The sequence below is a fragment of the Nelumbo nucifera genome, chromosome 7 (genome assembly GCF_055504915.1).
Source record: "Nelumbo nucifera cultivar China Antique chromosome 7, China Antique-T2T, whole genome shotgun sequence".
Taxonomy (NCBI): Eukaryota; Viridiplantae; Streptophyta; class Magnoliopsida; order Proteales; family Nelumbonaceae; genus Nelumbo; species Nelumbo nucifera.
Window position 1 is genome coordinate 37,885,842 of NC_142655.1, and position 14,419 is coordinate 37,900,260.

At 41.4% G+C, this 14,419-nt stretch overlaps 1 protein-coding gene across 1 annotated transcript; it reads right to left on the reverse strand.

Moving 5' to 3' along the window:
- Positions 1-11,474: 11,474 nt before the first annotated feature.
- On the reverse strand, positions 11,475-12,680 carry LOC148790377 (uncharacterized). Its single transcript, XM_088892277.1, has one exon. It carries the CDS (start codon positions 12,678-12,680, stop codon positions 11,475-11,477), a length of 1,206 nt encoding a protein of 401 aa, XP_088748403.1.
- Between the last annotated feature and the right edge of the window lie 1,739 nt (positions 12,681-14,419).

Consider the following 14,419-nt stretch of genomic DNA (forward strand, 5'->3'; position numbering starts at 1 on the left):
GAGCTCAGGAGCAGTGGGAGATGTCCCACAAAATCCAGGTAATGACCAACCTAGAAGAACCACCCGGGTATCCAGACCACCAGTCCGATATGGTTATGACCAGGATAGTTACCTGGTGGAAGCCTTGACTAGTGAAGAGGATCCCGTGACTTACGCGGAAGCTATGTTAGACATAAACTCCCAGAAGTGGGTGGAGGCCATGAGAGCTGAGATGGACTCAATGGAGACCAATGGAGTCTGGACTCTAGTGGATCCGCCCTCCGGGGTAAAAGCAATTGGTTGCAAATGGATCTACAAGAGGAAGAAGGGCCCCGATGGCAGGATTGAGACCTTTAAAGCTCGTTTGGTGGCGAAAGGGTATACTCAGAAAGAAGGCATCGACTATGAGGAAACCTTTTCGCCCGTGGCCATGCTTAAATCCATTAGGATCCTGCTAGCTGTAGCAGCGTACCATGACTACGAGATTTGGCAAATGGATGTCAAAACAGCGTTCCTGAATGAAGATCTTAGTGAAGATATCTACATGCAGCAGCCGCAAGGCTTCATTGTTGCTGGTCAGGAACACATGGTATGTAAACTTAACAGATCCATATATGGACTTAAGCAGGCTTCTAGGAGTTGGAACATCCGTTTTGATTCTGCAGTCAAAACGTTTGACTTTGAGCAGAATCCGGATGAGCCCTGTGTTTACAGGAAATCCAGTGGGGATAAGATCACCTTTTTGGTCTTGTACGTGGACGATATCCTACTCATTGGGAATGATGTAGGAATGTTGACTTCGGTCAAGGTATGGCTATCACAGCATTTCTCCATGAAAGATCTTGGAGAAGCTTCATACATACTAGGTCTTCGACTCTATGGAGATAGATCGAAGCGGATAATTGGATTATCCCAGGCTGCTTATATTGACAAAATTGTCAAAAGATACAGCATGGAAAACTCCAAGAAAGGAAACGTTCCTTTCAGGCATGGAGTCACTCTCTCCAAGAAGATGTCTCCCAAGACTTCTGAGGAGATTGAGAGCATGAGAGACGTTCCCTATGCCTCAGCCGTAGGGAGGATCATGTATGCCATGCTGTGCACTCGCCCGGACATAGCTCAGGCGGTGAGTGTCGTAAGCAGATTCCAGGCAAACCCAGGGCAGGAGCATTGGACTGCTGTGAAAAACATACTCAAATACCTTCGAAGGACAAAAGAGTTTTGTCTAGTATTCGATGGTAGTTCACTGCAAGTTCTAGGGTATACCGATGCCGATTTCCAGTCGGATCCAGATGATAGAAAGTCTACATCTGGGTATGTTTTCACGATAGGATCGTGTGCTGTTTGCTGGAAAAGCAGCAAACAGGGGTCCACTGCAGACTCCACAACCGAGGCCGAGTACATTGCCACAAGTGAAGCTGCCGAGGAAGTCGTGTGGATGAAGAAGTTCATACACGATTTGGGAGCAATTCCATCCAGCACATCACCCATCCCGTTGTTGTGTGACAACAATGGAGCGATCGCCCAGGCTAAAGAGCCTCGGGCTCACTCGAAGTCAAAGCACATCGAGAGAAAGTACCATGTACTGCGGGAGATTGTTGGTAGAGGGGACATCCTAATTCAGAAAGTAGCATCAGCGGACAATGTGGCAGACCCATTGACTAAGCCACTGAAACAGAAGGTGTTTGAGAAACACACAGAAGGTGCTTGTACCAAATTGGACCTAAGTGCAAGTGGGAGCTGTTAGACAGTTTATGTATGCCCTTAGCTTCAATCTGATTTGATGTACTTTTGTTATTTAGTGGAAATAAATAAAGTGCATGTTTGATTCATATTGTTTGGTTTAATTCTGTGTAAAACCCTAAAACTGGACATTTATAGAGATTCATGTTAGTTTTAAATGTTCACAGCTGTTGGATAAGTCTGGGGAGATTTATCCTGCCAAGGCTGATGCTGGTGTGCCACCAAGTGTTGGGATGGCCTGTCTCAGCCACCAGGGTAAGACCCGAGGCACATGCAGTATGGGATTACTTGAATCCTTGAACCGAACCAGATTTCCAGTCTTGCCCTAGACCTTGGAGATAGATGGGCAAAACTGGAAAGTTACACCTGACCCCTAGACTCGATTATGACACTTCACTAGGTGCTGGATCAGGCTGCCTTTGATATGCCAATCAGTGAGATCCTTAGCGGGGATCAAAACCTGGGTATGTTGGGGCAATTTGAGAATTCATCTGAGTGGGTGATCATAGTGACAGAATCAGCCACTTTGTCGGACAAAGGGTAATGATCGGGAATGCACCCTCTCTGATGGAAACCAAACTGCCGGCAGTTGATTTCAATCGTTGGAATTTTGTTTTGCAAAATTAACATACTTATATTTATATGTACGGTTTCAAAATGTTTGCAAATGGTTTTAATTCCCGGGATCCATGTGAGAGGGGACTGCGGCACTGTTCCTTGTAGCCGAGGGAGAGGTCCTCTCTTGTCGGGCAGTGCTTGATCATTAAGGGCTGAGAGGTTAAGTGTAAGACCATTTTGGATAATACCTGATGGGCTAATCTTGCACCTGCCCACAGTCCCTGGGTTTTTATAAGATGACTTGGCTCAGGGACCACTTAATGTAAGTGTTGGGCCCATAGGGTCCATATGATGGACTCAAGGGGTTCATTGAGTTTTTCCGTGAATTCGGCTGGGCCTTGTATTAAAGGCTGGGCCGAACCCATGTGGCTGGTGTGTAGATCAATGCTTGGGTTCCACGCCATACAAAGAAGCCCAACTGGGCAGCGGATTGGAAAGTAATTAGACACTGAACACTTAATGGGCCAAAAGCCCATTTCGAGGTGGGCTGATATGATCACCCATCCATGGGGCGAATTTGAGATTGAAGTTAGTAAAAGGATTGGGCATTTAGCCTTATCCACTCTTAGAGACCAAATTCAAATTAGATTTGAATCTGGTAACCTCCTGATAAGATCAGGAGTAACCTAACTCTATCTGCAGATAGGATTAAGATAATCCCCTATCCAAATACTGATTTGGATTGGGATGAATCCTGATTTAGGAGGTTTCTTAATCAAGAAGAAAGGAGGAGAAACCCTAACCAATTGAGAGGAAATACAACAGATTTCGAACCAAGAAAAACCGCAAGAAAGGTTCCTGCGAATTGAGATCAGATCTCATACTCTCCAGAAAAAGAGAAAAGCAGTTCAGCCCTTTTCGTTTTTGGAGATCTCCTCCTGCCGCCGCCATCTGCGATTGCAAGACTAGATCTTTGCAGAAAATAAAAAGTAAAGAAATCTGTTCTTGACATCAGTCTTGCAAGAAAGACTGAAAAAGATTCAGTGTTTAGTACTTCCAGAGGATTCTTGTGAAGGATCCAGTGTGTAGGACGCACCCTGCTGGTTCTGTTCCATCGACAGCTGTGTCATCTTCAGCAGGAACGAATCTTGGAGCATTCTTTGGGCGTGAACACCAACTTTGGGAGATAGTGCTTCTCCGGATCAGGTATATTCCTCCCATTTGTCTTTTGGTACAGATCTGGTTTGATTATGGTTCAAGTAGGATCCTTGAATATTATATTCTAAATTTAGGGAATATGATTCCCAGTTGGGAGACGGTAGGAAAATTTTTGAAATTCGCCCACCCATTCCGCAACCTTCATGGCGTCCATTGGATGGATCCTACCATTCTTTCAATTGGATTAGCAGATAGGATTGGGTCTTAACCCTATCCACTCAGAGAGTCCAGATCTAAATGTGATTCAGATCTAGAAACCTCCTAAAGTGATTAGGAGAAGGCTAATCTAATCTACAGATTAGATAAGGGTTTACCCTTATCATTTAAAGGGAATTCTGATCCAAATATGATTTGGATCAGCAACTCCTAATGGGATTAGGAGCTGATCCCTTTAAGGTTATAAAAGGAGGAGGGGGCAGCAGCCTTTAGACACACAAGTTCACCACCTATCTTCAGAGCTCAAATCACAAAAGAGAAAATTTAGCACAACTGCAAAAATTCTCTCTTGCCGCGTCCTTCCTGCTGTCTCCTCACCTGCCAGTTCGATCTCCAGTTCAGTAGGAGAAATCAAGATTGGATCTTGATATCAGTTCCTTGTGAAGGGACTGATAGGAAGCTGTGCTCATGTGTCGTCCTGGTAATTCTTGCGAAGGATTAGGTTCTTGGGAAGAACACTATTGATTTTGCTCCATCCTACACTACGCCATCTTCAGTGGGAGCAGTCTTTGGATCCTTCCTTGGGCGTGAACACCTTCATTGGGAGATATTATTTCTCGGTATCAGGTACAACCCTCTCCTACTACTTTTGTTCAGATCATGTTCAATTTATGGTTCAAGATTGATCCTTGAAAAATATGATTTTTCTAATATAGGGAATACGATTCCCAGCAGGATGAAGAGAAATTTTTGAAATTCGCCCATTCTATTCTGCAAGATTCAGGCGTCCATACGATGGATATCTCATCCCCTTCAGTGGTATCAGAGCCAGGTTCAAGTCTTGAACCGAATTGGATCAAATCTGAACCTGTGCAAATGAGTAGAAGGCGTTCTACCCGATTTGCTCAGATATAAAGTTTTTCTAGAAAATTTGTTTCCAGTTGATGGGCGATTAATTTGAAATTAAATTTTATAAATCTGATTATTATTTAGAATTGTTCTTTATAATTTTCTTGATTTATGGGCTGTTTGTACACATGGAGATCGAAATCTTGATTGGTGTAGGAAACCTGCGATTTTGCAGATTCTTGATTATTTTATTACATTTGGTCTGTAAAATAATTTTTTTTATTTTTTAAACTGAATGTATAGGCATTTGATCTGTTGTAATTATAATAGAAATTAGGTTTTCTATTTATTTTATTTTTGGATCGAAGATGGCGGCGCAAGGAAGGAGATTTCGCAAATGGGAGAATCGCTATCTGCGATTTGTAGTTTATGAAACTACAAACTGTGATGTAACCTCTGTTTTGCAGGATGGATTGTGCGAACAGCCCTATCTAATTGATTCTTGAATTTATTTTATCAGTATTTAATTTTAGATTAATTTCTTGAATTAAATCTTTAATTAAAGATCATACCCTAGATCCATTCGAACCAAATTGGTCCAAACTGGTTGGACCAAATCTAGGGTTCGATCAAGGCTGAATGTCAACCCTAATTCTCCCGTTAATGGGCTTAAGGATTGATAATTAATTGAATATTTAATTCGGCCTAATCTGTAAAGGACCAGTTTTAATTTGTTAAAACTGCTAAAAGCCCACTTCGCAGATAAAGCTATATGGACCAAATTGATCAACCCTAATTTCGGCCCATATACTTGCATAATATTAATGGTTAATATTATGGGCCTTAAAATGGGCTTTACAGATATTAATTGATTGGATCAATTCTTCCCTGCATGTGATGTATGGATGTGTGATGTGCTTCATTCATGGGCCATAAGTGCTTGGCCCATGCTGATTCGATAGTGGCTCTTGCGCACACCATGGCTGAATACACATCATTGCCATGGTGTCCCTACTGGTCATTGGATGACCTCCCTCAGTGGTGGGCCCCACACCTCCTGAAGAGGATACGTGCGGAACCCTAGCCGATTTTGGCCCACTGAAATCTGACTTTATGAAAGTCAGTGGGAGCCACTTTGGTTTGACCTAAATCAAACTAGGGCGTAATCATTCGTTCCCTCCAACAAATATGAATGCATGTGATAGGGAGATTCATATGATGAACTCTCTAAAGGCCTTCCATCATTAGCATAAGGATGGGTCATTTAGTAATGAGGAAACGCACCAGAAAATGGGCTATCCATTTGTAGTTGGGCTTGTCCGAGTGTTTCATAAGATGATAGGGGCGTCATAGACCGATGTGGGAGGGGCTTCACCAGAAAATGGGAACTCTCTCACGGTACCTTGGCATTCACGAATATGATGGGTAAGCACTCACTAGACAAAAATGTTTGCCTAAAAATAGCTCTGAACCTTGTCTAACAGAGGCCAAAGGAAAGCTCATATGATGAGTGGATATGATCCTTCACAGAAAGGTGGTGGGGTTTTGCAGCTGAAACAGTTGGCTCCATGCACCCTATGTGGTTTCCTACATTTCCAGAGACAAGTCACTGTCTCCGTCACTGAGATGGGGGGGAAATCGCAGAGATGAACAAATGGGAATGGAACATAGATTAAAAGCCATATCTATATAATGAACACAAATCAAATTATGTTGTGGACTAATTTTTGTTGTTTTACCAAAAAATGGCAAACGAGCAATTTGCAAATCTTCTTGATGACAACAAGCTTAAGGGCCCGAACTATGCCGATTGGTACTGTAACCTCATACTGGTCTTAACATCTGAAAAATTGGATAAGGTAATTAAAAATCCTGCCCCAGAGTATCCGAGCGACAGGGCTTCTGAGGCCAGAAGGAGGGAATTCCAAGATTGGGAGGATAAAACTCCCTAGCCCGCTGCTATGTCATTGCCTCTCTAGACAATCCAATACAGAGGCAGTTCGATCAGATCGAACTAGCCAATGACATATTGGACAGTTTGAAGACAATGTACGAAGAGCAGAATCGTTCTACTCGACAGAAGGTCTTGAAACAGTTCAAGACCGCTCAAATGTTCAAGGGGCAATAGGTTCATGACCATTGTCTTCGGATGATGGATTACATCAACGAACTTTAAGCCCTTGGATCCGGGCTAGATCTTGGCACGCAAGTAGAAGCCATCCTTAACTCTTTGCCTCCTTCCTTCAACCCGTACATAATGAATTACAAGGTGGCTTGGCCTAGGGACCACTTAGGGTAAGTGTTGGGCCCATAGAGCCCATGTGAGGGGTTTCAGGGGGTGCACTGTCTATAACACTATATTTGGCTAGGCCTTGTAACAAAGGCTGGGCTGAACCCATGTGGCTGATGTGTAGATCAATGTTTGGGTCCCACACCATACAAGGAAGCCCAACTGGGCAGCAGTTTGGAAGGCTAAGTGATTACATAACCTTATTGGGCCTAAAGCCCATTTCAAATTGGGTTGATTTGATCAGTTAAATAAGGGGCGAATTCTGGGATTGGATTAGCAGATAGGATTGGGTCTTAACCCTATCCACTCTGAGAGTCCAAACCTAAATGTGATTCAGATTTGGAAACCTTTTAAAGAGATTAGGAGAAGGCTAATCTAATCTACAGATAAGATAAGGGTTTACCCTTATCCCTTAAAGGGAATTCTGATCCAAATATGATTTGGATCAACAACTCCTAATGGGATTAGGAGCTGATCCCTTTAAGGTTATAAAAGGAGGAGCGGGCGGCAGCCTTTAGACACACAAGTTCACCACCTATCTTCAAAGCTGAAATCACAGAAGCGAAAATTCAGCACATTTGCGAAAATTCTCTCTTGCTGCCTCCTACCTGCTGTCGCCTCACCTGCCAGTTTGATCTCCAGTTCAGTAGGAGAAATCAAGATTGGATCTTGATATCAGTTCCTTGTGAAGGGACTGATAGGAAGCTGTGCTCACGTGCCATCCTGGTAATTCTTGCGAAGGATTAGGTTCTTGGGAAGAACACTGTTGATTTTGCTCCATCCTGCACTGCGCCATCTTCAGTGGGAGCAGTCTTTGGATCCTTCCTTGGGCGTGAACACCTTCATTGGGAGATATTATTTCTTCGTATCAGGTATAACCCTCTCCTACTACTTTTGTTCAGATCTGGTTCGGTTTATGGTTCAAGATTGATCCTTGAAAAATATGATTTTTCTAAAATAGGGAATACGATTCCCAGTAGGATGAAGAGAAATTTTTGAAATTCGCCCATTCTATTCCACAAGATTCGGGTCTCCATACAATGGATATCTCATCCCCTTCGTTGATCTACTGGTGGGTGCTGAACCCAACCAATGATAAATAGTCTTGCTCTGGGTTAATAATTTGCAGATAGTGATGAGCAAGGTTGTTCTCCACAGGGATTGGGTGGATTTATTTCCATGTGGATGGATTAAGGGGGATTTTTAAAGCTAAGGGAAACCAGTAAATAGCAGAAAATAACTGAAAATAAAAGATTAAATCGATGGGAGAAAACATCCGGTTGAAGGGACAAGTTCAGCTTTGATTCGTGGCATTGATCATTGATGCAAAGATAGATTCATATGTTTATGAATAAATTGGTTATAGCTATTAACAAGCTCTGACAGCCATCCTCTACTCTTAGTATTTGACAACCAAAACAAACTCTTTGATTGCTTCCTTATTAATAGGCAGTCCTAAACAAGCTCTTAGGATTTAACCTTTTAATAGCATTAAGAAGGGAGAGACCCAATTCTTGTCAACGATCTCACAAGCTCAGATCATTTAAACCAGATCATATATTTTCCTAACATAGATCGAAAATGTTTTTGCAATCAATTTATGTTAGTTGCCACCATGATTGAACCTCCTAATCATATACGAAACTGGAGGTTCAATTGGCCATAGATTATTTTCATTGAATGAGCAAGGGGCCCTTTTTGCTTTATCAAAGAAAATAATCCTCACAGTTAATTTGCAGAAAACATATGAATACCCATAAACAATGAACTGAAATAAAAATCAATTAGATCTCACAATGTTACAGAATCAAGGCTTCCCTAACCCTTCAACTAGAAATAAAAACTTATAGACACCTCATGATGAAATCGCAATTTCCAGATGAAAAAGGGGCGAACTCTTGCTTCTTCCTCCTTGATTACTGATTTCTCTCTCTGAAGACTGAAGCTCTCTTGGAGAGAATTGATGCCTTGGGTGCTGGTCTGCCCCCACTTTATATAGATTTGGGGAGAGGGCTGTTCTCCAACTCCCTTAAGGAGATTATCCTCAAACTGGAAAGTCCTAGTCTAATTTGAACTTATCCTACCTAACTCTTATTTCTTATCTTTTTAGGATTACAATTTGAGAATTTAAATCTGATAAAACTCTTTTATTGAGATTACATTCAACTTCTATTTCAATGGGACTCTTGGATCTTGAATTCGAACTAGGCTTCTTTAACAATTCGAGCTTGCTTCAAGACTCTTCTACGAAATGGGCTTCAGCTTGTGAAATGGGCCTTGCTATGAAATTGCTCCGACTTTGAGCCTGAATGTTTCTTTGATGTGGACCGATTCTGCCAAAACCCAAAACATAAAAGTTGTGAGGCTTTTTCTTATCTTTCTAGTGCTTCTTGAATTGTCTAAATTGGAGTCTGGAATTGAGAATTATGCCCAGATCACTGATCGGTGGCGAAACTATGCAAAATCATCCGATTAGCCTTGTTTTCTTCCAATCGCCTTCTTGCTTGCCCTGAATTGAAATACAAGAGTAATGAGTCCAATTAGGTACCAATTAAGTGTAAAATTCTGAATATTGAGGGATAAAGATTTGACAAATTTTATTCTCATCAAATCCCCCCACACTTAAACCTTGCCCGTCCTCGGGCAAGTCAGAATTCAAGAAAAAAGAACAAGAATAAACTAGCTATCCTACCAATTTTCAAACTCAACTCTCCTTCTTCTTTCTCCACAAATTTTCTAGGTTAATTATTGTGAATCTTTAAATCAGCACAACCAAGTTATACATGACTCATCCATCAGTCAATCCAATTTTTGCTACTACTAACCAGGTAGTAAACTAGGGAAAACATCTTTCTCTTCTCTCTCTTTTTGTTTTCTTTGTTTTTCTTCTGAAGAAGTGAGTGCATTTTATTCTCCATCTCACTCTTGGATTACTTGGTCAGTAGGTGCATTTTATGCTCCATCCTACTGTTTGAATTGCTAACTAGTAGGTGCATTTTTTGCTCCGTCCTAGTATCAGATGACTTGGCTGGTAGGTGCATTTTATGCTCCATCCTACCATCGGGTTACTTAACCGGTAGGTGCATTTTATGCTCCATCCTACCATTGGATTACTTGGCTGGTAGGTGCATTTTATGCTCCATCCTACCAATTGTAGCAATGGTAAAGTATTTGCCATGTTTACTTAAACCTGAATTTAGGACTAACTTAAAAGGGAATGGCTTCAGAAAGGTCGTGTACTCCTTAATTGCACCTCATTATTAGGTCCACAAGAATTTTCCCAAAATATTGTTTCAATTGATTTCAAAATAGTTTAGTGTTTTTTTTTTCTTGAACTGAAATAAAATGGTTAAAGCCTGTACTCCCCCCCCCCCCCCTTAACACTTAAAACTTAATAAAAGGTGGAAATGACTAAATGATGAATGCAAAAACAAGAAAAGAACAAACTTCCCTATTTTTAATCATAAACCAGATCCTCCAGGTCTTGTAGTTGCAACTTCCTATATTTTCCCCTCTCATCCATCATGGGTGGGTTCAAATCTGGTATAGGGGCCTACACAATAGATGGGAGGAGTTTTGTGTGAGCCGGAGGCAAACTAATGAAAGCAGAATTATGAGCAAATTCAAAAGAGTTCAGTTCAGAAGTCAAAGTTTGTAGTTCCGAATTCAGCATAAACTTCTGCTCTGCTCGTTGCAGTCGATCAGGCCCATTGTTAAGTGCAACCTTCAGTGTGTCTTCATCATCTAACTCAAAAGTTTGTTGCACTAAAGAGTCAATAGCGTCTATAGAAAAAATGGAATGCGCATCATTAGGGTATCTCATGGCATCATAGATATTAAATTTAATAATTTCACCATCGAATTCCATGGTAAGTGTCCCTTTATGCACATCGATTTTTGTTTTGGACGTCTTAAGAAAGAGTCTTCCCAGCAAAATTGGGGTTGAGTTGGAAGAATTGTCTTCTTCCGTGTCTATCACATAAAAATCCGCAGGAAAGACCAAATTATTAACTTGGACTAGAACGTCGTCCAAGACTCCCTTCGGGTATGTAGTAGATCGATCAGCAAGCTGTAGGATCATGCCCATTTCTTTTAATGGTCCGAGATTCATGGTTGTGTAAATAGAATGGGGCATGACATTTATCGAAGCTCCTAGGTCTAGCATAGCTTTTTCGATTTGGACATTTCCTATTTTATAGGGAATGGTGAACATACCTGGATCCTTGCATTTAGGGGGTAATCTTTTCTAGAGAATGGCTGAAACATTTTCTCCTATATTGACTTTCTCATCGCTTTTCAGCCTTCTCTTAGTAGTGCACAACTCCTTGAGGAATTTGGCATAGCAGGGTACTTGCTTAATTGCATCAAGGAGGGGGATGTTTACCTTAACTTTGCAGAATGTCTCGAAAATGTCCTTGTCTTGCTCCTCCTTGGATCTTGTGAATCGGCTAGGAAAAGGTGGAGTGATGACTATGGCTTCGGGTGGCTTTCCGCTTGAATCCGTTTGGGGAAATGGTGTCTCCTTTTCGGTTGTATCCTTAGATGCTTCTTGATTGGGTTCATTTAGCTCCTTCCCGCTTCTCAATGTGATAGCACTAGCATTCTGTTTCGAGTTGGTCGTGGTCTGGGAAGGTAGCCTCCCTGATGATTGGGATTCCATTCGACTCATAGCCATTGCTAACTAGCTGACCTGATTCTCTAGGTTTCGGATGCTTGTCCTCGTCTCCTGTTGAAATTGTTGAGTATTAGTTGCAAGGGCTTTCACAATTTCATCGAGAGACATACCTCGATTGGAAGATGATGAATATGGTGGAACCGGCGGCCTAGCTTGATGCTGATGTTGGAAGCCAAAGGGCTTGGTTCCATAGTTAAGGTTGGGATGATCCCTCCATCTTGCATTGTAGGTATTCGAGTAGGGATCATATCTCTTTTGCAGAAATCCTCCAACAGCATTAGCTTGTTCATAAGGTTCATTTTGAAGCGTAGGGCACATGTCAGTTGGATGTCCCAGAGTTGAACAAATCTTACAAGCCTTCACTATTTGTGTATTACCTGTGGCCAATTGACAGATAAGAGAGGTCAGGCTTGCAATTTTTTGTTCTAGGGAGGAGATGTTTACCTCGTTAGCATGGGTTGTTGGAGGGTTGAGCCTATAGCCAAACTGTTGAGAGTTGGCTGCCATGTTTGAGATCAATTCTCTTGCTTGTGTAGGAGTTTTGTTCACCAACACTCCTCCGCTTGCTGCATTGATCATACTCCTATCCATTGGTAGTAACCCTTCGTAAAAATATTGGATAAGGAGCTGGTATGGAATTTGATGTTGCGGACAGCTGGCACATAGTTGCTTGAATCTCTCCCAGTATTCGTAGAAAGTTTCCCCACTTAATTGTCTTATGCCACAGATCTCCTTTCTGATGTTAGCCGCTCGGGAAGCAGGGAAGAACTTCTCAAGGAATTGCCTTTTCATATCATTCCATGTGGTGATGGAACTGGAGGGTAGGTAGTAAAGCCAGTCCTTAGCTTTATCAGCTAATGAGAAAGGAAAGGTGCGCAGTTTGATCTGTTCCTCGGTGACACCTTGAGGCTTCATGCTTGAGCATACTACATGGAATTCTTTTAGGTGTTTGTGAGGGTCTTCATCTGTAAGTCCATGAAAAGTAGGAAGTAAGTGTATAAGACCAGATTTGAGTTTGAAGGGTACTGCTAGATCTGCATATTCAATGCAGAGAGGTTGTTGGTGCAAATCCGGTGCGGCTAGCTCTCTAAGGGTTCTTTCTTCATTATTGGCCATGACTTCTTCTTCAGGATGGTTGGATGGCTCAATGATTTCTGCAGCCGACTTCACCCCGGAAGTTGGGAGTGATGTGAAGAGAGTATAATTGATCATATTTTTATCACCAATTATTCTGTCTTTTATACTGAATTAGCACCTAATTGGACTCATATTTCAGTTCAGGGCATGAAAGAAGGCATCAGGAAAAAAGAAAGACAAATCGGATGATTTTTCACAGTTTCGACATCATTCAGTAATCTAGGCCTAACTCGTGTACCCGAACTCTGAATGGGCTGATTCAAGATCCACTGGAAAGATAAGAGAAAAATACACAACTTTCATATTTTGAGCTTTCGCTGATTTGGCCTGAATCGAAGTAAAATCCAGGCCCGAAGTCGGGGAAATTTCGTAGGAAGGCCCAATCCGCAGCTGAAGCCCAACTCGCAGAAAAGCCTGGCTGAAGCCCAATTCGCAGAGGAGGTCTATTACAAATCCAAGAACAAGAAACTAAGAAGAATCCTTCTAGATCTAAATTCTTGATGTAATCTTAGAGTGATAAAGGGATTGAGTTCATTAGATAAAGAGATAAGATTAGAATTAGGATAGGACTTTCTATTCTTGTAAGATTAACTTCAAGAGGAAGTAGGAGACCAGCCCCCTCCCCTTCAATCTATATAAAGGAGGGGGCGGACCATCTAAGGGCATCACTCAATCACTCACTTCCTGATTTGAATCAAGAAGCAAGGAGCAATCAGTCAAGAAGGGTTCAAGAATTCAAGAAACTTCAAGAAAAAGGTGGCGACAAGAAGAGGAGATCTCAACACCATGGGCGAATTCAAGAGTTCTTTCTTCCCCTTTGTTTGCTTTCTTTCTTCCCCTTTGTTTGCTTTAATTCTTCCATCATGAACTGATTTGTTTCTTGCTAGGGCTATGGAAAGCCTAACCATGTTGATGAATATATTTTTATCTTCTTGATTTATCCAAGATTGTGATTCCCATATAGTTTATGAATTATTGTGCTTAATGCAATTAAGAGCTTGGCCACCTCTTAATTGATTTGGGTTATGTGAATGAATTGAGAGAGGAATTCACATAATTGACAGAATAATTCATAGTGTGAACTGAATGGTATATAGAGATATATATACATGATTCATCTGAATTTAATGATTTTCTTGGACTTAATGCACTTCCATCTTGAGAGCTCTACTCGAGAGATCGAAGGGTTACCTGATGGGCGTAGGTTTAGTATATCTCGAGAGAGAATATTAAATAAATTTGGGAAAATCTCAGCTTATGGGAATGACAATTAATCTTGGATAATCGGACCCATCAATATTCATTACATTGGTTAGGTGGACCAAAAATCCTAGCGATTTCATCAATTGCATATTCGATTAGTGATCACCCTTGTTTTTATTTTCTTTGTTCCAGTTTTATTTTCAGTAGTTCTTGCTCAATCCTAAATTTCGATTGTCCAAATAATTAGGGAAAACTGTGATTCTAATACTTATTTTCTTAAATCCCCGTGGTAACGATAGTATTATACTACTTGATAACTAGTGCACTTGCTAGGGTTATATATTTATAGCTATCATGAAGCTGCTTGGTTGCGGCGTTTCCTGGCTTCTTTCCTCAAGCGGCGAACTGTGTTCTCGATCTCAGGGTCGTAGTGGAGTTCACCTACATGGGAAAAGCGAGGCATAAACCAAACAAAAGGAAATAAACCTACTTAGGACGCCAATCCCCAACAACGACGCCAAAATTTTGTGGGTGCCGAACCCAACCAAAGATAAATAGCATTGCTCTGGGTTAATAATTTGCAGATAGTGATGAGCAAGGTCATCCTCCAC

Excerpts from the sequence above, each read along its gene's own strand:
- LOC148790377 (XM_088892277.1), bottom strand. The coding sequence starts at position 12,680 with ATGATCAATTATACTCTCTTCACATCACTCCCAACTTCCGGGGTGAAG.